The 26,244-nt window shown below is 50.7% G+C and overlaps 2 protein-coding genes and 1 long non-coding RNA gene across 6 annotated transcripts in view; 1 reads left to right on the plus strand and 2 right to left on the minus strand.

Annotated features, from left to right (window-relative positions):
• WARS1 (tryptophanyl-tRNA synthetase 1) overlaps positions 1 to 11,506 on the minus strand; it is a 30,651-nt gene extending 19,145 nt beyond the window's left edge. The window contains exons 1-3 of the mRNA XM_019462250.2: positions 11,371 to 11,506; positions 5,942 to 6,120; positions 420 to 633 (exon numbers count right to left, since the gene is read on the minus strand). Of these exons, the coding sequence (XP_019317795.1) occupies positions 420 to 633; positions 5,942 to 6,055 (328 nt within the window). The 5' untranslated portion in view covers positions 6,056 to 6,120; positions 11,371 to 11,506. The remainder of the gene's footprint in view (positions 1 to 419; positions 634 to 5,941; positions 6,121 to 11,370) is intronic.
• Positions 646 to 5,935, minus strand: LOC109274557 (uncharacterized). The gene is made up of 3 exons (XR_002083675.2): positions 5,494 to 5,935; positions 4,214 to 4,239; positions 646 to 3,747 (listed from the first exon to the last, which is right to left on the minus strand). It is a non-coding gene; the product is annotated as an uncharacterized LOC109274557 (long non-coding RNA).
• Positions 11,507 to 11,775: 269 nt separating the features above from the next.
• WDR25 (WD repeat domain 25) overlaps positions 11,776 to 26,244 on the plus strand; it is a 139,070-nt gene continuing 124,601 nt past the window's right edge. For 3 of the 4 annotated variants that reach the window (XM_053889802.1, XM_053889804.1, XM_053889805.1), the window contains exons 1-2: positions 11,776 to 12,633; positions 16,095 to 16,939. In XM_053889802.1, coding sequence (XP_053745777.1) covers positions 11,913 to 12,633; positions 16,095 to 16,939 — 1,566 coding nt within the window. In that variant the 5' untranslated portion in view covers positions 11,776 to 11,912. The remainder of the gene's footprint in view (positions 12,634 to 16,094; positions 16,940 to 26,244) is intronic. The other variant, XM_053889803.1, reaches the window with a different exon arrangement.

Genomic DNA, 26,244 nt, shown 5'->3' on the forward strand with positions numbered 1-26,244 from the left:
TGAGGAGTCACCCTTCTTAAGCAGACTTCCAGCTTTTCAGCTCCACAGTCAATACCACTGGAGGAGACTTAGGTGATCCATTTCTGACTTTAAGCATTCAGTGAAAGGTGATTTGAATGACTGCAAAGATGCCACTCCAAAAGACCTTTCCTGAAGTTCTGAATTGCTCAAAAAAAAAGGAGAACGCTTCCACTAACCTATCTACTATAGATCATTATTTTGAAATAAGTTTTACGTTGTTATTTCAGTTGAAAAGAATCCTTTGGGAATATAATGCACGACCAAAAGATTTTAGCATCTATTTTTTCTTGCCATTGAAGCTTGACTGGGTTTATAATTCAAGAGAAAAAAACACCAACGAGATCAACTAGTGACCAATGGGATCACTTCTAAAAGTTGGGGCTTCTCCCAGGACGTACCAATGAGCTTATCATAGTCAATGCCCTTGGCACTGCTGGTCTGTACCGTCCACGGGTCCACAAAATCCTCTTCAGCTTCTGTGGCACCCAGGCCACTATTGTTCCCAGGTGCTGGGTTCCCTGGAGGGCAGTCGGCTTTGTAATCTTCCCCCATGGCGGCTTTGTAGCTCATTTTTAACGACAACAGCATCTGTACTGCAGAATCGATTTCATCCTGGACAAAGGAAATAAGGATGAAACCTAAAAATACTAACATGGCTAACATCTTGCTGAGCGTGACTGTCGCGTGGCAGGCGCTGTGCTAAATGCCCTCACACACGTTACCTCCTTCAGTCTCAAGACAGCCCTCCGACGCAGGCAGCATCACTGTCACTGTGCTGTTCCAGTAGGACTCTGACACTCACAGAGGTGAAGGAGTCTGCCCAGGGACACACGGCAAGTCACGGGCCCAAATATAGTTCACTTCTGCATTGTTCTAGTGGATCTATGTAATCTATGGATTACCACCACAAACGCTACCGGATGAATGTGACATGATATACACTGTTATTTACGACACAGTGAAGACACTAAGGATTTCTCAAACACCACCGATGCCAGAGAACGTGTGCGGCAAGCTCCCTGGACCGAGTATACGGAATTCTACATCGGACCTTGTTTTCCTGTGCCACACAGTCGAGACGAGTATTTGCGGCAGCTTAGATGATGCCACCAAGGATGGTAATGGCAACCCTAGACACAGGGAAACAGATAAAGGCAAGGAAAAATAGAGGCTTTCAAGTCATAAATTAAGGAGGGATGTAGTGGGAAACAGTTATATTACTGTAGTTTGGAGCCTTATCAAGCTGTCCAAAGTGTTTGCATACTGAGTGCTTTAAATAAGCAGGAGGAAAACAAATGTAGACGACATCCGTGGGTACTCTGGAGATCTATCAAAGCCCTTCTGCACCAGAAGCCCACACTAGCCACCCATGAAGGCTGGCCTCTGAAAGAGCAGGCCTAATTAGGCACATTAGTCATGCTATGCCCAGAGCTCTGCTCCTGTAATTGGCCTTGCTGGATTAGATCACAAACAAAGAATATACACAGTCCAATTTGCCTGCCAAGGGAAGTACAAACATTCCTGTTTAGAGTTTACACATAATGTTCCATAAACTGGGTTTCCCGGTGGAGACACCACACCGACCTCCATCCAGATGTCACGGTTGCATCAGGAGCAGCCCCGGGGCCACAGAGAACTGACACCTTGGGGAGATTCCGCAGATACAGATTTGAGTTCCAAATTCGGAAACTACCTGGAATTCGTTCTTAAAATGAATTAGAACCGTGGGCCGAATAACTCCATGGCTAACCCTCAGAGAAGAGATAGGATGATTGCCAGGCTGCATAGGTGAGTACGTTTTACTCATCTCATTCCTGCAGCGCCTAGGTTCAGTGCAACCACATAATGTTTAGCAAGCATGATTTATCGAATTATCTGTGGGAAGGATTAGCGTGCTTTGAAGTACACTTTGGTCAATACCCTTTTATCACCGGCTATGTTGACATTTAATACTCTATCTGCTCGAACTCTGCTTGCAACCTGGAGGCTCTTCGAAAGTCAAACATTCAACCAGTATCCCTGCTCGAGAACTGTCTTCAGTCTGGAGTGGGATTTAAATAGACAGACAAGCCTGCCGTGTGGATTTTCTTGTTTCCTTAATCTAACATGGAACAGGACACTGAAAGAGGACTTAAAAGCTGACTTTCTGGGGAGAAAAAAAAGACTATACACAACCTGAATATATAAAGCTCCAAGACAGGCAGAACTATCCATGGTGGAGGCCTAGGGTGGAGGGCAGAGGCAGTGGCTGAAGGGGCCTGAGGATGGCTTCCGGGCGCTGCTGTCTGGTTTCCTGATGTGGGCACTGGTTACATAGGTGTGGTCATTTTGTGAAAATTCAGTAAGAGGACTGATTACGATCTCCATACTTTTCTAGTTAAATGGTGCACTTCCAATTAAAAAGTTTACTTAAACTAAGAGGACAAGGAAGACGACTGCTCTCTAGCTTAACCTTTACAATCCAGTGCCATTTCTTGTTTTGTTTTTGATTTAAAAAATTTTTTCAACATTTATTATTGAGAGACAGAGAGAGACAGAGCATGAGCATGGGAGGGGCAGAGAAAGAGAGAGGGAGACACAGAATCGGAAGCAGGCTCCAGGCTACAGCTGTCAGTGCAGAGCCTGACGCGGGACTCAAACTCACAAACTGTGAGATTATGACCTGAGCCGAAGTCGGGTGCCTAACCGACTGAGCCACCCAGGCACCCCTGATCCAGTGTCATTTCTCGAGTCCTGCTCAAACTGTTCATGCTCCCAGCCACTGTCTCTCTTCAGAGCCCCTGGATTCTGACCTATCCCCCCAGGAAACACCCTGCTTTTTAGTGAACTGTGGCCGAAAGCAGGGGGTCTTATCCCCCTGGTACATGGAGGAGAGAAGAATGGTGAGGACCCCAGCCTACACACATGGCAGAGACGGCTGAAGAAAGAACTCCCGGTGCCCTCGCTGTATTGGTGCTCCCAAAGTGGCTCAAGTATTTGCACAAAGTCAATTTCTAAAACATCAGGTGTTCTATCATAACACATTCCAGAGCCAAATTTACTTCTGAGTTTTTACCATTTTGCTCTGACTTCATTGTGCAACCTCTGATCTCTCTCGTTGGTCAGCTGATGGCTTAAGTCAAAGAACACACTAGGAAGAGTAATTCTAAATGGTGGTAAGTATCGTGTGTTTAATAATGAACACAACCGGAGTCACTAAGAATTACTAACTAAAAACACTTCTGAAATGGCATTCATATTTAGTATTAAATAGGTAAAAATACCACTGCCAAGTTTCCAAGAATGGGTTTAAAGAGTAAATGAACAACATTTGGGTCCTTTATCTATTTCAAGGTTTTTAAAAACAACTTCTTCGCCTCATCCACCAAGTCCTACCTGATGTGTAAACCTCTGTCTGTGAATAACCAACTCCTTGTTTTGACATCACTGTCTTACAGTACCACTTATTTCTTTTAAGATATAATGGTTTATTCGGGGTCCAAAGAGTTGAAGTAAACTGCCAGGGTGGGTGGGAGATGGTTGATGCCATCGGTGGAGGACCCAGGAAGCGGTCCTGAAAAGAAGACAACCGGGGCTGGAAGTGACGGACGAGGAAGTCACGGAGATGTAGCAGCTGAGGGTCCTAAGAGTGGAGGCATCGCAGAAGGAAAGGCAGTGCCTCCGTGCATTAGAGACGCAGACGGAACGGATTACACTCCTGAAACCTCGCGGCAACAGCAGAGAGACCTTTAAGAAAGGCGTAACCCCGTGAGGACAAAGGCAACAAAAAGAGGGCGTCAGCAACAAGATTTCGGAAACTGCAGAGCTGCTGGATGGACTGGTAGCAGGATGTCGTGAAAACACTGGAATTATGCCGCTGGGGAGTCCTGGGGCTGGGGGCTGGGGCATCAGTGGAAGTGAGGGGGAAAGTGGGTTCTAAAAACAGGAGCACAGGTTGAAAGTCTGTTTAAGAAACAGCTGGTCAGCTCTCTGCCTGCCCCCCCTGCCCCCCCTCCCGCCCCGCCCCCCCCCCCCCCCCCCCCACACACACACAGAGGCTCTGTGCCAGGGAGGTGGAGTTAGAAGTATCTAGATCAGGGGCACACGGCACTGAACAGGGAAGTTCAGGGACAGCCACACAGCCCAGCCCCTCTGTCCTCAGAGGATATCAGGAAAACCATCACCAAGATCTCAGAGATAAAAGGTCACTTACTGTACCTAGGAAACAAGAACGGGTTGCTATAAGGAAAGGAACATTCGAAAAGCAAATGAGCTCATGGAAGTTAAAAATGACAGGATAAACGAAACACGATAGGAGGATTAAGAGTTGAGGAGGGAGTGCCTGGCTGGCTCAGTGGGTGGAACATGACACTCTTGATTTCAGGGTTATGAGTTCAAACCCCACGTTGGGTGTGGAGCCTACTCAAAGGGAAAAAAAAAGGAAACATAAGAAGTTAAGGAAATATATCTGAAAGAAGAGCAACAAGAAAACACAATGGAAAGGAGAAGTTAAAAAATAAAATAAAAACAAAAACAAAAACAGAGGGGGCCAGCTTCTGGGAAAAAAAGACCCACAGAGAACAGAGAAAACAGGAGAGAAGAAATCAAAGACATAATAGAATTTCTGAGAATTAAGGGTCCTCTTTTTTTTTTTTTTAAAGTTTATTTATTTTTGAGAGAGAGAGAGAGAGAGAGCGAGAGAGAGAGTGCGAGCACACACACAAGAGTGCATGGCAAGCCCAGTGAGGCCCAGGAGGGGCTCAAGCCAATGGACCACGAGAGTATGCCCTGAGCCCAAATTGGACGCTTAACTGACTGAGCCACCCAGGCGCCCTGAGAATTAAGGGTCTTAAGTTTCTAGTTATAGTAGACAAAATAAAGGTACTTTTAGACATGCAAGTCCTCCCAAATTATTTCTTTAGCGCTAATTTTTTCAGAAAACTATTGGAGGATTTGCTCTGTCAAGACAGAGTAAACAAAGGCGGAGTAAGACACAGGATCAGGAAACAGGGAACCCACAGGGGGAGGGAAGGGAGAGACAGCTTTTCTTTTTTTTTTTAATTTTTTTTTTTCAACTTTTTTTATTTTTGGGACAGAGAGAGAGACAGAGCATGAACGGGGGAGGGGCAGAGAGAGAGGGAGACACAGAATCGGAAACAGGCTCCAGGCTCCGAGCCATCAGCCCAGAGCCTGACGCGGGGCTCGAACTCACGGACCGCGAGATCGTGACCTGGCTGAAGTCGGACGCTTAACCGACTGCGCCACCCAGGCGCCCCCTTTTTTTTTTTTTTTTTTTAAATTTTTTTTCAACTTTTTTTATTTAGAGAGACAGCTTTTCAAGAAGATGAGCTACAGACTGGCTGGTGTGAGTGCCCTGGGAGGAGACTCACCCGGCTGGAGGGGGCCCGGAGCCCCATTACCGTTAGTACACAAGACACTGAGCCAACAGGAATCTGGACAAACATCAACTCCGGGGCAGGAAAGGCAAGGCACCTGGAGTATACTCAGTGGGTCAGCTGCCAGCAGCACTTATGTGGTCAGAAGAGCATCGATGCTGACACTGACTGACACGCGCGGGACAGCAGAGGGATGGGAGGTGCCGATGGAGGTGCTAACTCCTCTCACCCACACCTGAATATCGACAAGAAGCAATGTAAAAGTGTGATTTTTAGAGAAATGGGGGGTACCTATCAAAGAATCCGCTCAAAGAACTGAAATGTTTGTTCCTGGGAAAAGAAAATGGAACAGGAAAGGTGGAGGGCTGCTGAATTTCGGAGGCTTTTGTTTAGACCACACGCACGTCAATAACGGAGAAAATAAATTCATAGTCAAAAGACCTCAGTTATTGAGGGAACAGAGTCTTGGGAACAGTCTGCTCCCGGGAGACATAACCCTAGACTTGGCCCAGATGCACGTGCAGCGAACCCGACAAATCCCATACCTGTGGTGCCTTTCCAGCTTTGAGGGACCGCACGAGCTCCCCCTGAGCGGCTATCCTGTTGAACAGTTCCAGAGGGGAGGCACACCCCTGTTCGCCGTTGGGCACGTCCGCCATCTTCCAGGACCTAGGTCTCTAGCTGGCTAGGGCGTTGGAAGATTTGCTCGGTGGTCCGGACAAAACTGTGGGGGGCAAGGGGGAGAAGGGGGGGAAGACCGATTAACCAACCACTGCAGCTCTTTTCCCGCTCATGCATCTACCTAGTCCTTCGCCTTTCCAACAAGGATGGAGGAGTTACAAGAAAGGGCATGGGGGAAACAGCGGTGATAAAAAGGCATCGGCAGGAATTTGGGGCCATGAGGGAGAAAAGAGGAAGAGCAAGTGCAGTGAGGAGGACGGACGGAGGGGCTGGGAGTTCAGGGCAGCAAAGGAGGACCCCTAACTAAGAGCATGTGAGCCTCACCCGGTGCCCAGCGCGCAGGAAGGACGCGTGTTTGTTCAGGGAGCAAACACCAAAGTGTTTTAACAAACCTAAGTCCACTAGAGCTAAAAACATTTGGCAGACTGCTATTTACTCTTTATCTTAATTGTGCCGGGGATGAGTTTCCAGGCCTTTGCAGCCATAACCAACATATGGCTGAACAAACGGCCTTCTCTGCCAGCCAGCTGCTCTGTCCTCAGCTGAAGCGAGGTGGGGTGGAGGGCAGGGCCTTATCTGTCCCGGGCTCCAAACAGGGAAAAAACTATACACAGCCTGACCATTCTACGTGCCGACTAACTTCACTGCAGACCTCTGAAGAAGGTGTACCGGCACCTTTTAGTAGTTATTATTTTCTGTTAGCCTTGAAAAAGGTGGGACACAAGGCAGGCCACCCAGTGTCGCCTTGGAGCAGAGACCAGCCACAGTCAGTCCCCTTTTGGGTCAGTGTCCGCTTCCTCATCTAGCAAGTGGCACCATCAGGAACCTCTCCACCTACCTTGAGGGCTGCTCTAAAGAAGAAATGAGGAAAAACCAGCTGGTAGCCTTTCGTAAACTAAAACAAGACATACACCTATTACGAGTACTGTCGTCAGGGTTCCGGGGCTCGGCCGAACCCCAGCTCCATCTATGACGTGCAGCTGTACCTCGAGTGAGGACAGGACAATGACAATGGGCTGTGCCAGAGCAGCTAACTCCCGGCACCTCCGTACCTGCTACTTTTCTGAGCACCTTATACACATCCACTTGCTGAAGCTTCCCGGCAATCCTGTGAGACAGATCAGTTGTCCCCATTTTACGGATGAGCCAGCCGAGGCACAGAGAGGTTATGAAACTTCCCCGAGATAACACGAGCAGTAGAGACGGGACATAAGCTCAAGCAGCTGCACCTTACACCCTCCAAAGCTGTCCTACACGTTCCCTGACTGCGAGGAGTCTCAGCTTCTCGACCGCGAGGCGCGGCTGATGGTAACACTACCTGCGGGATTGGCGTGTGGATGGAGTGTGACAGTGTGGGTGAACAGACAGTCCAGGGCAGCATTAGCCCCGTGGCAGAGGTTCGATAAATGACTATTTTGTGTCTAACTGTTTAAGTTTTTTTCTATTAACTCTCTGAACCAAACACACAAACTTGAGGGGTAATTTTTTTTTTTTTTTTTTTTTTTTAAGTAAGCTTCACGCCCAGCATGGAGCCCAATGCAGGGCTTGAACTCACAACCCTGAGATCAAGACCCAAGCTGAGAGCAGGCCGAATGCTTAACCGGCTGAGCCACCCAGTAAACACTACTTGTGGGGTTCAAATTCACGACCCCACGATTAAGAGTTGCCTGCTCTACCAACTGCGCCAGCCAGGTGCCTCAAGGGGTTATTTATTTATTTATTTATTAATATTTATTTGTTTTTGAGAGAGAGAGAGACGGAGCATAAGCAGGGGAGGGGCAGAGAGAGAGGGAGACGCAGAATCCGAAGCAGGCTCCAGGCTCTGAGCTGTCGGCACAGAACCCGACGTGGGGCTCGAATCCACGAACCTTGAGATCACGACCTGAGCCAAAGCTGGATGCTTAACCGACTGAGCCACCCAGGCGCCCCAGGGGTAATTTATTTTTTATCAATTTGTTAAATGTTTACTTAAGAAGCACATAAATTTTAACTGGGCCAATTTTTATATAAGTCAATGAAACTGTAATACTGAAACCAGGATGAGACAATAGTCACTTTCTTTTCCCCCCTTGCTGAGAATCACCTCAATTCCCAGAAAAGGAAGTTGGGTGAAATGATTGTTTCAGATAACAAAGCCCCAGTTTAGGGAAGCCTATAAAAAAGAAATGCGGAAGAGCCTCTGAGGAGCACCTGTGAGGACAAACACTGAGGCTCGTATCAGATAACAATCAAAGGGATGAAAAGCACTTCTAGCCACAAATGGCCAAACGTCACATCCCATGGCATAGGATATGCTCTGCGTTAGCAGATGAGAGGCTGAGGGCCCAGGGAAGTTAGAACCAGCCCCTGAGGTTCCACTGCCAGGGTAGCTAAGCCGGGACCTGATGCCAAAGCTCTTCTAAGCCGCGTGCTCTCTCAGAATTCCAGCCGCTCCCCCTGCCTGGAATGTGATACCCTCCTCTTCACGCACACTTCCTGTTATCTTACGAATTCAGGCCTCAGCTCTTTTCAGCAGCTCTTCCTGACTCCTGCGCCTCTGGGGCCAAGCCGATCCCTCTGCCGTCGGTGGTCCCCAAGCATTTTGTCAGTAACTCTACCAGGGCGCTCACACTGCATTTACTGATTCACGTCTTCTCCACCAGACGGTGAAAGCAGGCACCGGGCTTTCTCTTCCATGTGCTTCTAGTGCCTCATGTGCAGCAGTTTATCAGCATTTATTGAATTAATCAGTGTCATCAGTCGCCCAGTTCAATCTTCACCATAAGATTTCCATCCTTATGTTATCTTCACAAGTGCTTTTCCCACTTTAAGGTAGATTTCCCCCACGTGGACTTTAAACAGCCTCATTTTTTTTTTAAACATGCCACTTTGGCAAGTTGATTATTTAAAAAAAAATTTTTTTTTAACATTTATTTATTTTTGAGAGTCAGAGAGAGACAGAGCGTGAGTGGGGGAGGGGCAGAGAGAGAGAGGGAGACACAGAATCAGAAGCAGGCTCCGGGCTCCGAGCCGTCAGCACAGAGCCCGATGCGGGACTCCAACTCACGAACCGTGAGATCACGACCTGAGCCGAAGTCAGACGCTTAACCGACTGAGCCCCCCAGGCGCCCCTAAACAGCCTCATTTTTAGCATCCTATCGTGGAGCTGAGCCTGCCAGGATTTGGGAAGGGCCAGGCTGATGGCATGGCACCCACTCCAGGTTTCACACTCCCAGTTTGGTTTCTTTCCCCACTACTAACATCTGCCTACCATCCTGGTCACTCTCTTTGGAATTCCCTTTGGTTTATCCCGGTCCTTCCGAACACACAGTGTCTGCCACAAAAGGAAACTGGTGACAGCAGTAAGGTTCTAAAGTCTGTGGGTAGGGCTAAAAGCAAGTACAGACCAGAATTACCCCTAAAAAATTCCTAAGGAAAGCACCAGGTAGGACAACTGGGTGAGGCCTGGACAGATAATCTCCCCACTACAATGGAGCAGATCACTGTAGAGATCAGCTAGATGAATGGGGTCTGTGCTTAGGGTCCGCAATGTAGGGAAAAATATGTCTTTCCATAGCAAAATTCCATTTGAGAAGAAGCACACGGGAGCTAAATCCGATGAGACAACAGCAGATGAGGTCTCCCCGCTCTTGTGATGGGGAGGCAGACAGTGCATGGGAACCACCCACACGATAAGCTGTGCGTGTGTGTATGATGCAACCTCAGTGATGAGACAACAGAACAAAACCCCTTCTGTTCCAGGCACCCACCCATCTACCACCGTCTCATGTGCACGCTGTCCTTTTCTCTCCCACCGAGTTGACACGATCTAGAATGAAGTTTAACTTCGGAGGTTTTTACCCCAGAGTTCAGCATGCCTGAAATGACATGCACGCTAGCATATGCGTGGTTTTCAGCAGAGCAGTCAGGTTCCAGAGTATGCAGGTTACTTCTGCAACGGGGTCTGAGATGCCAAAAGCGTACAGACAACTGTCTTGGTGTTTACTGCTTAAACTGCAAGGAGGGCTTTGAATCTTTGTACGTATATAGAGAGAGAGCGAGAGGTGGGTGGGGGAGAGAGGGGCAGAGGGAGAGCGAAAATCTTAAGCAGGCTCTAGGCTCATCACAGAGCCTGACTCGGGGCTCGATCCCACGACCCCGGGATTGTGACCTGAGCCCAAATCAAAAGTGAAACGCTCAATCAACTGAGCCACCCAGGCAGCCTTGAATCTTTCTTAAGGAGAGTTGTTTTATCTGCTTAACAAATCCTGCGATCTAAAGCAAAGAAACAAAGCTATCATCTCCTCCGAAAAAAGTACTGGGACTGGAAAGAGGAGAACTGCATACTCCATAGCAGACCACAGTGCACCTTTAAAGAAAAAGTCAAGAGCTCTTAAAAGTTAATGCTCCATTCCTCTTTTTAGAGAACTTGAATCTTGGGCTCATTTTGACAAGTTCCGTTGTTCCGGAGGGGCTTAACAGGCACCTGAGGAAACTGGCTGCTTTTGGGATGAGGAACAGAAAGTAACAGAACTCTTTAACTGAAAAACAGGACTTGGGCCATAATGAAATCATCTCACAGAGGATCAGAACACTCCGCAATCCGGGGGAAGGGGGCACAAACACAGCCAATTCTAGAGCAGCCGGGAAGAGCAGACGACCCAGTAGTTTCTGGATGCCCGGAATACCACCAGGAGGTGGGTTCCCATCCCTCACATCCTGGCCCCGGAGTGTGGGTGACAACAGCTTCGTTGTTCCCAGAGGACAGGAAAGTGACCGGTAGAGCAAGGAGTTCTTCAACACTTGGAACCCTGGGACAGATTGTGTCCACCTTTTCTTTGTTAAACGCGGGGAAGAGAGGTAATTTTCCCCTTCAAATAATAAGATGTACGTGATCTTCAAATCTCCCCTTCAAATAAAACGTACGTGACGCAAAGAAGACGTCAACGTGCAAGAAGCCGGCCGAAGACAACTGGCGTGTCACAATGAGAATGCCGACACGTTAGGGTACCGACGGTGTAAGGAGTCCTCGTCAGGGAGAAACAGGACAGCCAACACAGAAGTGTGGCAAGTCAAGCTACAAACCCAAACAGGCAACTGCTCCCCCGGGATCTCCATCCCCTGGGGAAGCCGTGAACCACATGAACTTGGGTCAACGGGACGAAATACGATGCACGCTCGGTAAGCCCTGATTCTGGGAGAGACCACTCCTCACCTCCCCTGCCCCGCCCCCGCCCAGGTTTCCAGCACTTTGGTAAAAGGCTGGCAAAAAATACCAATAAGCTCCAAGCCTGGCAAAGATGGCAATACATACCCAGGTTGTGGGAGACACTGCAGAGGTGGCCACTGGTCACGCCGGGCAGTTGAGGAGCTGAGACTGCCCTGTACAGCCAGCGGTCTTCTTTAATAGTCTTCCCTGTTTCTTTCAGTTTCCTTTTTAGCAAAAGGCTCTTCTCTGTTTTTTTTTTTTTTTCCTGTTTACCCCACTCTTCAGCTATTTGCACGTAGGGTTGTTTTTTTTTTTTTTTTTTTTAAAGAAATCACTCAGTTTCTCGGAAACACTTGAGATTCTTGACCAACCTCTTTGAGGAGACTGTCCAATCAGGGGTGGGTGGGGTGGGCGGGGTGGGTGGGGACCAATGAAACCCTCTTGAGAAACGAGTCGCTAGCCGGTCATTGCATCAGCCACCCCATACATACCCTAGACTGGCCTCCGTATAACCTCTCCACCCTCTTCCTCTTCCCCACCCGAGCATCAGTGTGAGTAAGTGTTATGTGTAGCCGTGCAGAGGCCGAACGGCGACTGTGCCTTCCCTGCAGGTGTTCACTGAGGCAGCGCAATGCAGTGGAAAGATCATGAGTTCTGGGGTCAGACGGGCCCGGGTTGCAATCCCAGCTCGGGCATCTCAACACCTTGGGCAAGTCACATTACCTCTCTGCTTCATCCTCGGTTTCCTCATCTGTGAAATGGGCATAAAGAAGCCTCCTAACTTTACCGTGGAGGGGACTAAGTACGATACCAGAGGCAAAGCCCCCGGCACGTGGCAGAGCCCCGTTAAAAGTGGGGGCTTCTCCCCATGGGGAAAGGGAAGAGGTAGGAGACGATGCAGGGTCGGTGCCGGCAGGAGTGGGCGACAGACGGGGACGCCGGCGCTGGGAGGAAGGGGGCGAGGGGCGCCGTGCCAGCCTCCGCGCCCCTCGTGGTGCCAGAACCCGGCGGGCAGCGAGCCGGGCTCTGAGGAGGATACTCCGGGCCCTCGCCTGCAGGCGGCTCCGGGAGGGCCAGGTCTTCCGGCACCGCCCCGGCCTCCCGCCCTCCCTCATCCCCTCACTTACCGGCCCAGCCGGGCCCTTCAGCACCGCCGGCTCAGCCACGGACGGCCTCCTGGGCGTCCTTGGAAACTCCTTCCGGCCGGAACCACTTCCGGCCAGGCTGCACCCTCATTGGCTGTTCGCGCGGGGGCAGGACGGAGGCCGCGGGTGATTGGTTGGAGGCCCCGGCACCCGCGGAACGCGACTGGGCTGCGGGTGCCGGCGGGACTGCCTCCGGGAGGACCGAGCGCTTCCGGTGCGTGTGGTGAGCGGCGGGCCCGGGGGCGGGAGGGGGCTGGAACCCCGCGGCGGCGGCGGCGGCGGCGGCGGCGGCGGTCGGAGAGCACCACACCCCTCAGCGCGGGCCTTTCCCCGTCCCTCGCCCGTCCTTCATCGCAGCTGCCTTCCGGATGCGCGCTGCTCTGGACCAGCCTCACCTCCAGCTCTTGACAGCTCGGCTAACTTCTATTCATCCTTCAAAACCCATCTCTGGTCGTATCTTCTTTGTTGCCTTCGTCGGTCTGTAGCCTCCGGCGCAGGATCCGTGTTCTGTGTTTAATCGCTGTACACACCAGACCCAACATAAGGCTTGGCACAGAGTAGGTAATCAGGATACGTTTGTTGAAGGAGAATATCCTATTTCTTTTACTTTTCTCCGTGCCCCCCTCCCACCAGGTTGCATTTCACAAATATTTCTAGATGCTGGGGATCAAGCAGTGAACAAAACACAAGGAGTCTTGTCCTCGTGGAGCTGACGTGCTAGTGACTCTCAGGGCCACTCCCCCGTTTTGTGGCCTCGTTTCTCCAATGCTCTTACCTTTCTCCCTGTACCTCTTTGTCTTAGTTGAACGTCCCCACACCATGAAATATTTTCCTTTTTTTCCCCATTTGCCTTAGAAACAAAAAAGGCAGCACTTTTCCCCCCTAAAGTTTCTGTTGTTCCTGATGTTTCCCATTCTTTCCCACTTTTGCGTGTTTTTCTTGAATCACCCTTGCCTCCTTCTCTCTTGCCCCGTTTGATTAGTTTTGCTGTTTCATTCTCCAGTGCTTCTCACCACCTCTGTTCCCTCACCTCCTCCAGAGCATTAATTGCTCGGATGTCACCGTTTGTCTTAGGTCTGCCTCGGCCACCCTAGAGGAAACTGCAGCCCCAAGCTCACCGCCACCTGTACTGTCCTGTTTTACTTTTCTCCTTAGGATTTCGTACTACGTCACACCCTGTATTTCACCTGATTATGGTCTGTCTCTCCCGCCGGCATGTGAGCATGGTGAGCACGGGGCATCCTTCACTGTGTCGCTTGCCACGGTGTGCTTGGGGTGGGGCTTGGTGAGTAGCCCATGCTCCATCAATATCGAATAAATGAACGACGCGTCCACGAAGCAGGTAGTGTTGGGAGCCTTATCATCCACCCTTCTGCATTCATTCAGTCCTTGCTGCCTTGCCTTGTTAGGAAGTGGGCTAACGGGCCCCAGCCCCACTACTCCCTGATCTTTTGCCGTAGACCGCTTTAGAAATTCCAGCCATCGGCCTCTCTTTTCTTTAAGCTGACCGCTGCAGGAAACCAGGTGGGCGGGATTCCATCTCACGGCTGGGCACAGGCACCCTGCTGGTGGGAACCTGGTGGGTTCCCTGTGACAGGAAGGAATGGCATGCTGTGGTGTGTGGTGCTGTGCACAGGAGCCGAGACAGGTGAGAGGTCTCATCAGGATGGGCCTCAGGACCAGGCTAAGTATGTAGAGAACAGAAATGCCAAGTTGTTTGCGGTGCACAGTCCGTTAGTTTATAATTAGTCCATTACATTAGTTCTGCTTGAGATACGCTGGCCAGTTATAGAAGTCTTATTTTACCTGCCTAGATTGGGCTGCAGGTGGGGGTGCAAGTTTTGGAGGAGGTAGACTACAGACATTTGTTGAATGAAGACGTAACGTGTTAGGCCGTGGGGCCCTTCAGGTGATGGGTACCCTTTGGTACCCACCGCCCAGGGAAAGAGCTGGGTGATAGGCTGTCTGGAGTGGCTTAACAGAGGACCCAGAGGGAATCTCTGGCGCTGACTTGACCCCGTGTGTGGGAGTAGGGGTTCAGTGTGGTACAGTAAGGTAGGGCAGGGTGGGGCGTTCTTGGAAGTTGGTGGGTTGCCAAGTTTTAGCGCTGCTCCACTGCGCCATCTGCTGTCCTGGATGTGCTGGGCATCCCTGTCTTCCTCCTGACTGTGCTTCCTCTTAAAAGCACTGAATGGGGCAGAGAAAGACAGATACCCTACATGAGTTTTCACTCATATGTGGATCCTGAGAAACTTAACAGAAGACCACGGGGGAGGGGAAGGGGGGAAAAAGTTACAGAGAGGGAAGGACGCAAACCATAAGAGACTCAAATACTGAGAACAAACTGAGGGTTGATGGGGGTTGAGGGAGAGGGGAAAGTGGGTGATGGACATTGAGGAGGGCACCTGTTGGGATGAGCACTGGGTGTTGTATGGAAACCAATTGGACAATAAATTATATTGAATATATATAAAAAAACATTGAATGGGACTCCAGACTGAAGTACTTCTTTCTAGAAACTAGGTGGCAGACATTTATTGTGTATGATGGCTCAGAATTTCAGGAAGAATCTTTTAAAGAATTTTTAAAAAGTTTATTTATTTAGAGAGCGTGCACGCTTAAGTCGGGGAGGGGCAGAGAGAGAGGGAGACGGAATCACAAGCAGGCTCTGCACTGTCAGCTCAGAGCCTGATGTGGGGCTCAGACTCATGAACTGCGAGATCGTGACTGAACTCAAGCGAGGTGCTTAACTGACTGAGCCACCCAGGTGTCCCAGGAAGAGTCTTTTAGAAAGGGGAGATTCACTGCTGTGTCAGTGTGTGTTTGGAGTGAAATTGGGGGATTCAGACCACACCTTCAAAACTGGGGGGGTTGGTTGCTTGAACACCCTAGTCTTGTGTTGTGGGTCTGTCTCCCCAGCTGGCTTGTTGTTGAGACAGGACATGTAGGCAGTGGGGGGCGAGGGTAAAGGAGGGACTGGAGGACTGGAGCACAAGGGGTGGAGGAAGGTACGGGTGACGTGCTTTTCCCACTTGGTGGGTTCTGGACCTCTTCCCATTTCAGTATTTTCAGACCTACCCTCAAAGGCCCAAATTGATCTTACGAAAGACATCTTAAAGTCCTGAATCTTTCTGTCCAGGCAGCCTATCTCCATTTAGTCGGGTCCTCTTTTATGTCTTTCAATAAAGTTTTAGTTTTCTTCCTATAGATCTTGCTAATTTTTTGCTAAAGTTGTTCCCAGATATTCCATAGTCTTCATTTGAAAAAAAAAATACGTATCTTCTAGTTATACCTGGTATGTGGAAAAGCCCTCATTTAAAAAAATGTTTTTTAATTAATTTTTTTTTAATGTTTATTTTGAGAGGTGGGGGCGTGAGCAGGGGAGGGGCAGAGAGAGAGAGGGAGACCCAGAATCCGAAGCAGGCTCCAGGCTCCGAGCTGTCAGCACACAGCCCGACGTGAGGCTCAAACTCACGAACCGTGAGATCATGACCTGAGCCCCAGTCGGATACTTAACCGACTGAGCCACCCTGGTGCCCCAAAAAAGCCCTCATTTTTTAATGTGTTTCTTCCTAGAGTTTTCCAATCATGGGTTTGCTAGATGGCATGTTTTCTTTTAATTACGTGTGGTGGTAAATATTCTTCCATGCGTATTTTCTGACATTTGACTTTGTTTGGTCTTAGGTAGTTTGTCCTCCAACGATAGCAAGAAACTGTCTTCAATGGCCTCATTGGTGGCTTATGATGACTCAGAGTCAGAGGCTGAGACTGAGCCTGCGGAAAGTTTTAATGCTGCCGGCCAGGTGAAGGACACCTCTGATGTGGTCAAACCTCGTGGGCAGGATTTTGCATCAGAAACCCCAGGTGTGACAGAAGGGGCAGCACTGCCCACAAAGCACGGTTCTCATGAAGACCCAGCTGGCCATCGTCTCCCCCTGGTTCGGCTCTGGAGAAGTGACCCAGGATCTTGCCCCAGCCAGAGGCTACAGTGGCCCAGAACAGAGCCTGAAGCCACCTTCCCCACAGGCAAGCCTCCTCGACCTTCCCTGTGGACCAGCCACGTTCCGGCTGGCCATGTGCCCCTGGCAGCTGCCCGCTTTAAGCAGGTGAAACTCTCCTGGGGAACTTACGACTCCCCCGACCCGTCGTCCCGTGCCCAAACCAAATCTGAAACCCCAGGTAAAAATGGCAACTCTCTTCAGAGGAAAAGGTGTGAGGACTGTGTCGTGCCCTACACCCCCAAAAGATTAAGACAGTCGCAGGCATTAAGCACAGAAACAGGCGAGAGTAAAGATACGGAGGCACAGGGTCCCTCTGTGGGGCGTGCCCCGGCCCCTCTCTGTGTGGCCCCCAGAGTGTCCGAGTTTATTGAGCCATACTTGGACAGTCCGTATCGAGAAACCACGATTCCCAGGAAAGTGCTTTTCCACCTGAGAAGCCACAGGGGCCCCGTCAACAGCATTCAGTGGTGTCCAGTCTTCGCCAAGAGTCACATGCTTCTCTCAGCTTCCATGGACAAAACCTTCAAGGTAAGACTTGAGTGATCCCCCTTCTTCAGGGGCTCTTGGGAGTAAGCTGCCGGGGTATTTTGTTCTTCACGACAGTGAGGTAGGGGTGCTGCACGTTTCTGTGGGGAAATTTGTATAACTCTCTCCGTCGTGTTTGAAAGTGTGTTCTCAGTGGCCCACCTTGGATTGCAGGTTCGTTTTGTCCACTCTTCCCCGATGCCGCCTCGCCGAGGGCACCAGAGGGTACCAGTCCTTGTCCCTTGTGGGGACACTGAGGACGCGCAGGCACGCTGGAGCCCTGGGTGGGTGAGGTCGCTGAGCGAGGGCGTCAGAGTTTCGGAAAGCAGGCCCAGGACGAGTCCCGGGCCCCTGTGAACCACGTTGAGTGTTGAGCCTCGCCAACTCCGTGCCAGGCGCCGTGCTGGTCCCTGGCCTCGTGGTAGAGGCCGTGGACGAGGGGAGAGGCTCTCCCAGCCCTCGGCTCTGGAGTGTAAGGACCAGACTCTCAGTGGGATGCAAGTGCTTTGTGAACCCGCCGGGAGGGACAGCAGCCCGGTCTTGGGGGGCTTGGTGAAGCCTTCCAGAAGGAGGGGAAGGTTCATGTGGTGAAGGGGGTGAGATGCGGCAGAAGGATGTCTTTGGCTGTAAGCATGGAAGTCTTGAGGGGCCTGGTGGGGGTGAGGGTCCTGAGGTTAGGGAAGCGGGTAGGGGCCGGACCAGGGGATGGCTGCAGATGCCGTGGAGGACCTCCGGGTTCCACAGAAACTCTTTTTCCTCGTTGTTACCTATTGTATTGTATTGCATTGTATTGTATTGTATTGTGTTGTATTGTATTTATTTTAATGTTTATTTATTTTTGAGAGAGAGAGAAAGACAGAGCATGAGCGGGGGAGGGGCAGAGAGAGAGGGGGAGACACAGAATCCGAAGCAGGCTCCAGGCTCCAAGCTGTCAGCACAGAGCCTGACACGGGGCTCGAACTCGGGAACCACGAGATCATGACCTGAGCTGAAGTTGGACGCTCAGCCGACTGAGCCCCCGGGTGACCCTCGTTGTTACTTATCTTAAAAGCTCCTGATGTCACGTAGACTTCCAGCGAGCAGACCCCACGTACTCAGGTATGTCGTGCGGCGGGTGCGTCACACCTCCTCTGACCTGTCTCCAGCCCCTCCCCCTCGCTCCCAGCAGCACCTAGGAAGTCACCTGTATGCAATAGGTGCCACGTAAGCGCGAGCTGAACGAACGCTTCCTGGAAAGAAAATGGCTTTGGAGTTGAGGGAACATGGCTTCAGATCCAGTCTTGCTACAGAGCACCTGGTGGGCAGGTCGGCTGGCCCCACTTCTGGTCTGGTGTCTCCTCTGTAAAGGGCACAGTCATACCTGTGTCGTGTGACCAGGTGAGAGAAACACTTACAAAACCCTGTCGCAGAGCTAGGTACCCCTCCAGGTGCTCGGTGAGTGTCAGCTTCCTCCCTCTATTTTCTTACTGTTCTGGAACCATCCTGCCCAGGACATTGTGCTTGTGAATTACGTTTTGAGCTTTTCTCCTAGGAGGCGTTTTCTGAAATGAAGAAAGGAAACCTAAGGACAGTGAGGCTTTGAAATAAGCTAAATCGATGGGTATCGTTGTCATTTTTGAGTGACCAGTTTGGGTCATGAGCCCACTTATCTGTGTTCTCTTCTGGCGGGGCTAACAGAGTCGTTCGGGGACAGTGCCGCGCTCTGCCTTCGGTCTGAAGCCCAGGGACTTTACACTCGGGTCTTTGGTGCTTTTCCTATGGGGGTGGGGGCTCAGGAGGCTTCCGGTGTCCCCAGTGTGCCCTGTAACAGGCTTGGTTCAATCCCATGCTGCTGGGGCTTCTCAGCGCTCCTTCCTGAGACGCTGCGCCCGCGGGGGGCCAAGTGCAGACTTGTCTCTTTCGTCCGAAGCACATCTGGGGGGTTTCTGGCGGGCTCGTGTGGGCCTGTGTGGTGCCAGGCCGTGTCTGGCTGGAGTCACGGTGGTCTGGGCTCAGGGTCAGCTTTGTGACGTTGGGCAACACACTTAACCTCTCAGAGTCTGTTTCCCCCCCCGATCACACGAGTCTATGAGACCTACAGTTGGCACTTCTGAGATGGGACACGTGCCCAGGCACATGTGTCTGCAGCCCCTTGTCTAATGCCAGGCGCATGGTGCAGTTTTGGAGGGAGTGTGGCTACGGGTGGGCCACCTGAGGGGCACGGGCAGCCCCCTTCTAGGACCCTGGGGGGAGGGGGCGGTCTGGCAGATGTTTGGCAGCACGGGCTGGAGGAGGAGGCGGCTCATCAGCAGGTTGCTGTGGGCAGAGACGGGTGGAGGGATTTAGGGCAGCAGGTCCAGAGGATACCTGCCACCTGCCCGCCCACCCGAGGGGTCGTGTCTGCTGATGGGAGGGACGGGCTTGGAGTCCTGTGGGGACCGGTCTGTATGTGGCATCAGCGAGGGGCCCCGTGGGCCCCGCCTGGATCACTTTTGCCCAAGTTGAGGTTTTCTAAGCGGAGGCATCCCCAGTCTAGTTTTTAAACGGAGCGTGTCTGAGCGAAACCATTGATTTGGGCTGTTGTGTTTGTTCCGTCGTGTAGTGAGTGTTTGTGGACTAGATGAGTGTGCCAGGTTCTGTGCACTGGGGATGTTCTGTCCCGTTCCTTGCCCCCACGGGGGACGCCGCGTCAGCCAACCAGCTGTGACACCTCGTGACCAGAAGGGGGCGCAGTTGGCCCAGCTTGGGAAACTGCTCAGGCGCCAGGGCCGAGGGACTTCGGTAGAAAAGCCTTGCTTGGGGTGATTCACTGAGACCTGGGTCGGGGCCGTTTGCTGTGGAACTGCCCTTGGCGGGGCCAGCGCGGTTGCCGTCATGGCTGCTGGCGTCGGTGTCTCTTCTTCCCCTCTTCTTCGTGTGGGTCTTGAAAAAGCAGGGCTTTTAAAAGCCGTCCGTGCAAAGGGGCAGGCCGGGATCCTCTCTGCTTGAAGGCATTTGACGGTGTTCAGTGACAGAGTTATTCGGCAAACTGATTTTGAGCAACTTGTTAGCGCGACGAATGCGTGGCAGGGGCTGGAGGAGCCGGGCCGGGAAAACCGGCCGGGGACCAGGCGCAGGCAGGGCTGGAACCCGAGAGGGGAGTCGTCAGTCGCGTGGAGCCGGTGTGCAGCCCCAGGCAGGATGGTGTTCTCCCCACCCCTAGTGTCGGGGCTGCGTGGCGCGGTCGACCTTGGGGGCCCACGGGGTGGAGGGGGTGCGGATGCCGAGCGTCGAGTGGGAACGGGGCTGTGGGCGCAGGGGGGAGTCCTGGCTTCTCACGGCCCGGTCCCGGGTGGAGAGCGGACGGGAGGCGCGGTGGGGAGAGGGTTAGAAGAGGTGCTGTGACAGGGTACGCCCCAGCTCTGTGCTCCCCTCCTAGGGTGCCTTCTTGAGCCCCCCTGCATCAGGAAGGAGGGAAGAGCTTGGGGGCCGGGGTCACGGCACTTCGGTTTGAATCCTTCTGCCGCTGACTGGCTCCGTGATCTTGGGCAAGTTCTCCGAACCTCAGCCAACGTAATGCAAAGTGCAGACAAGATAATTCTGTGTGCCTCGCTGGCTTTCTGTGAAGAAAAGATGAACTCTGGGCGTGAGCTCTGTGGGGCGGCGCCTGGCACATCATAGTAGGCACTTGCCGCGTGCTGCCGAGTTTGCTCCCCCCGGGAGTCTTGTCCCTTCCTTACCACGTCGTGGCGTCTCTTTCTGCCTGCGTAGCCACGAACCAGATCTGCTACACCTCGTAGATTTTAAGCTTCTTGAACGTGGGAACCGTGCCAGACCCATTTATATATTATCTTTAGCACCTGGCACAAAGTTTTGTACATGTTAAGTGATCAGTGAAGACTGAAAAAAATCTTTCTTGGATTTTATTTCCAGCCTTTGGGGAAGGGTTTTCTCTGAAGTGCATAGATTTTATTCGCCACTAGGGGGCACAGTAAGACTTCTTATAAGCTCACTCAAGCTTCTAGAATGTGAAAGAATCCTTGATTCAAGGTAACATTTACTGAAATATGACTTCTTTTCTGATCAAGAGAAAAACAACACAATCCATCTGATTAATCTAAAGAGCGTGGAGTGCCACAGTTCCTTCGTCTCCTTAAAATGTAGCTTTGGAATTCATAAATTTCAATTGGGTACATTACAGTGGAAAGATACTTATTTTAATATGTTCTAAATGTTCTGTGAGCTGTAAAATATGCTTATATTGGTTTTGAAAAATTTACAGCTGGAGAAATTAAGTAAAATAAAACAATGACTCATAACTCCGCACTGATGCTCTGTTTTCTTTCCTGATGATCCCTTCCTGCCCCTGTGTGTAGAAGCATCTGTTTCTCACAGTTGTAATCCCAGCACGGATACCCTTTTATATACTCTTTTCATTTCCCTGTGTCCTCATTTGGCTCGACACGTTTGAATACCCACCGCACGTAAAGGTAGAATTCAGACTTTGAAGCCCTTGGAAGAAGTACAGACATGGCCTGCTGCAGCCGAACACAGGCGGCCCCCACTGTCGGCCCCGCACGCGGAGCCCTCTGCTAGGCACCGGATGAATTCTCAAAGGCCCATGACATGTTTCCTGCTTCCAGGGACCACCGTCCACGCGTCGAAATCCTGGAGTTCTGAAGCACAGAAGGATTTTAAGTAAAATGTATGAATTAGGTGTTCGTTTGTTTTACAAAATGGTTTGCTTTAGGAATTCTTTCGATAACAGGCTTCCCTATGATACTTAAACCTTTCCCTTTCGGATCACAAACGTAATAAAAGCTTGTTGTGAAAAGCTTTGAAGGTGCAGAGAACACGAGGAGCGAAGGCAAACACAGCAACCGTGGCTGATCCTAACCCCGAGCTGGCGCCTCATTGGCACTGGGGGCCTCTTCTGGTCTGGACCCCCACGTTCCCGTGGGTTTACAGAGCTGGGCTCACTGCACACTATGTGCCGGTTTGGTTCTGCCCCCGCCCCCCACCATCCTTTGTTTTGTTTGTAAGGGGCATTGTCCTGCCTTATTCAAAACTTTCCCCAAACGTATTTTCAGGACTGTCTCCGATCCCAGACTTGGCTTTGTCATATCTGCGTTGTTTCCCGTCATGACTTGCTTTAGTTTTTGAAATGGTCAGTACTGCCGCGGACATGGCTATACACGGGTGTCGTCTTTTCTGCTGCCTTCATGTAGTTAAGATGGGCTTTGATTTATACCCAGGCTTGCGCTAATGAATAAGGGCTTTGCGTGTGGTGAGCGGAGCCTGAATAGATGGGCAAACCTCGGGCACTGTTGTTACAAGAGACTCCTGGGTTCCTGTTCCCTATCTGGTGCTTGGTAGCTGGGTGACTTTGGGAAAAATCACCTTGCCTCTCTGATTCCCCCATTTTCTCACTGGTAAATGGGTAGAATGGCTGCTGGTTAGGGTTGTTGCTATGTAGAAGAGATGAAGAGATACAGCTCGATGCCTAGCATATGGGAGGGGCTGAAGAAACACTTTCCTGACTCCCCTGGTCCTTTATTGATCAATTAGGGAAAAAAGAAAAAGAAAAAAGATGAGTCACTCGGAAACCTCCAACTTAATGTAACTCTTGCGTTTGTGAATCTTTTAATGGTCTGTCTATAGATACATGTTTTTCCAAGCGTTTCAATGTCAGTACTCCTGAGACAGATACTTTTAAAACTCAAAAAGTTTTTGGGTTTGTTTGTACCAAGCTGTTTACCTCCTCCCTTTTCTTTAAAAAACATTTTTTTTTTAAATGTTTTATTTATTTTTGAGTCAGAGAGACACAGAGCATGAGCAGGGGAGGGGCAGAGAGTAGAGGGAGACGTAGAATCTGAAGCAGGCTCCAGGCTCCCAGCTGTCAGCACAGAGGCCGACGCGGGGCTCGAACCCGCGAACCGTGACATCATGACCTGAGCTGAAGTCAGATGTTTAACCGACTAAACCACCCAGGCGCCCTGTACCTACTCCCTTTTCTTGAACTGCACATTTGGAAAGCATATACCGGAGGGCTGGCTCCGTGTCTCTGAACTGATCACGTTTAAAATGTGATCGAAGAAAGTGAATCGGGCAGCAGTCTGCCTGCTCTCAGAGCGAGCGCGTTGTGTCTGGGCGTCCGGCAGCACTGGGAGGAGTGGTTTCACACCTGAAGAGGCCCAGGAGTGAGTCTGGGGGCCAGGAGGAGGCACCCACCGAGGTCGGCACCAGGCTCAGATGGGTCTCAGGCCCCCTTCCCGTATGCGTGTGAAGGAAAGGATTTTGTTCTGGAGGCTGAAGGCCCAGATTGGGAGTCTCCCTGTGCTGCTCGCCAGCTCTGTGGCCTCTGGCAGTGAGTGCCATTGAGGGGCTGGAGAGAGCTCACCATCCCTGAGTTCTCGTCATCTGCTAGGAATGGTTCCCTACTCTCCAGCTCCCCTTCGCACAGGCCTGTGAAGCAAGGGCTGGTCTTACTCCCACTTTCCAGACAAGGAAGCTGAGGCCCAGAGAGGTTAAGGGATTTGTCTGTGGTCACACAGCTGGCAAAGTGTAGAAACAAGATGGGAAGCTGTCAGAGCAAATACACTCTGATGAGTCTTTTGCCTCTGAAAATAAAGGATGGGAAGGCATAGCCCCTTGTCCACGTGGTGCCCAGGCTCTGTCCCAGCTTGAAAGTCTTGTGGTTCTGTTAAGGGACATAAGGAGAAGAGATGATTTCCACTGTGGTTTGGATTTGCATTTTTATGTATTACAGGATCCCGTTGATTTATCATTGTTAGCGGATCTGATTATATTAGGGTATCTTAGATGTGCTTTGTAGAAAGTAATACATCTCAGACTCAAAGACAAGGAATTTATGGATTCAAGTGCCAGAGTGAAGGTTTATTTCAGTTTTGAAAGAATTATTCTTGATGGATTTTACAAAATGAGGTGGAGAAATGATTTGATGTGCAGAGTGAGGAGTCGTGGGGCATTATGCAGATGATTGGCAATTTATTCCAAGCACGAGGCAAATCTATTGGAAATGAGAGCCGCACAGCTGGGGAGGAGGGTTGGGCTGTGGTGGTGGGCGTTTGGTATTTGGGGAGTGAATGATTAACAGTGCACTGAGGGTAATTAGGCGAAGGCGAGGAGAGAATGGGTGGTGCGTGTGCGTGCGCGTGCGCGCGCGTGTGTGTGTGTGTGTGTGTGTGTGTGTGTGCAGAGCTCATCTGGGTCCGTCTTCGTTTGACAGGGGCCCAGAGAGGGGAACACACTGGTCCCGGGGCACACAGTGAGGTCAGGTGGTCATGTGGACTTGGAGCCTTGTGTAGGAAGTGTTCCGATGCTTCTCCCTCTGGACACCGTTTGCTCCTCTCCCTTCCCACCTTTTGTGTATTTTCGGTCCGGGGAAAGTTCATGATCATCTCAGTCGTCCCAGGGGTGGGAGTGAGGGCCTCAGGCTGGCCGACAGCGGGGCTGCCGAGCCTCTGGGAATTGCTGTGAGATCCTGAGCTGGAACCTTCTCTTCGTGGGAAGTGAAGGTTGTTGTTTTTTTTTTTTTTTGACACTCCTCTCCCCCATATGAAAGCTGCAACGTTTCCGAGGCCAACACATGAGACATTTCCCACTTTCCGTTTGCTTGCCAGAAGGGCCTTGCAAGCTTTCTCCTTGCAGAAAAAACCCCTGGGTTGCAGGAGGAATAAGAAAAGGAGACTGTGGCAGAACCCAAACTGTGTTGTCTGCTCTTTGAAAACTTCATTCCGTTGAACTTTAACAGTTCACTGTACCCGGGGCAGGGCCGTGTGCCTGCCAGATGCTGACAGGGAGAAAACAGTGCCGTGTGAAGGTGCAGACTCTGTCCTCAGGGAACCAGCCTCATCCAGTCTCATCCGGTGTCATTAAGGGAAGAATAGAGCAATTTGGGAAAATGCTTTTAATGTAATTGAAAAATGCAGATTGCAAAATTGGCCCGGTTAGGAATTGAGACAGTCTAGTAAATTATTTCTTGCTGCTTTTAAAACCTGGACACAGAAGACTCTTAAAGGCCACCATCTAGTGCCCAGTGATGGCTTTGTCCTCTTGATTAAAAAAAAAAAAAAAAAGTTATTTTAGATTGAACTTAGTTTTATCGTAAAAGTAGTCAAGTTTTGGGAAAAAATCCAAAAAAAGTAGAAATGAAAAATGTAATTGTAGGTCCTCCACTCAAGCATAACAACTGTGAATGTTTTGTAAGCAGTTTTTCCTTTCAGTATTCTTTTCCCCTGAGCATCGGCTGGCTTTAATTATACTGTAGGTACTTTGTTTTTGTAAGCAGCATTTAAAAATTACGTGACGGTTATTCCCCCCCTGCAAACTGCTAGTATTTTTACCCCTTAAAAGGAGGGGTGGGTAAGTCAGTCCAGCCTCCCAGCCTTTCCTCGCAGCTTCTGCTGTCTCTGCTCAGGCATCTCTTCCAGACGGAGACCCCCGAATGGGGACAGTGGGGTGGGGTGCAGGGGCGAGGGCACCGGGGTATGGTCAGAAGTACATGTGAGGGAGGCCAGTGGTGTCAGCCCAGGACCCTGGAAGCCTGCCTTCACACAGCCTCCCTCCAGCAAGCTTCCTCAGGTTTCTCGACGGGACAAGATCAGAGAGAACACGCCTCAAGTCCCTCCCCGCGTGCTGTGACCCAGGCTGAAAAGCAGGAGGACCAGATGGCCGTAGGCACCTGGCAACAAAGTGGCCCTAGCCGGGGCTCCTGGTGCTGCTTCCAGGCCCGTCTTCCCTCACTCGGGGTGAGGCATCAGGGACCATCCCCCCCCCCCCCCCATGGACCTTGGGCCACAGAGAGATGGCAGTACCCCTGGGCTGCCTGTCAAGGGCTTCAACCTGGGGACTCTGATTATTTGGGTGGTCTGTGTATCCCTGGATGTATAGAGCTTCTGCTAGCCTTCTTTTCTTTCTAGTTTTTGATCTCTCTGCCTTTTTCTGTTTTGTTTTTCTGGGAAATTTCCTCCACCTTCTCTTTCAATCCTTTTTTTTTTCCTTTTTGTATTTCTGCTGTCATATACTTAAACTGTTTTTTTACTGAAGTATAACTTATATTCAGGAAAGTGTTCTATTCTGATCTATCATATTTTTACATTCCAAGAGCTGTTTCTCGTTTTCTGAATGTTCCTTTTTTTGAAGAAGATGTCATTTTTTTTTTATTGCATATTTACAAGGTCTTTTCTTAGCTCTTGGAGCTCTTTGAAAGTTTTGCTGTGTTTTCGAAAATGTTTCTGCCCCTTGTCACCTCCTTTTCTCTTTTGTTTTGGTGTCTGTGGTTCATGTGCGGGACGTTCTGCCGCTCATTCCTGTTCAGGAAGGAGGCC

The sequence above is a fragment of the Panthera pardus genome, unplaced genomic scaffold (assembly GCF_024362965.1).
Source record: "Panthera pardus isolate Hobbes unplaced genomic scaffold, ASM2436296v1 HiC_scaffold_24, whole genome shotgun sequence".
In the NCBI taxonomy this organism is placed as follows: Eukaryota; Metazoa; Chordata; class Mammalia; order Carnivora; family Felidae; genus Panthera; species Panthera pardus.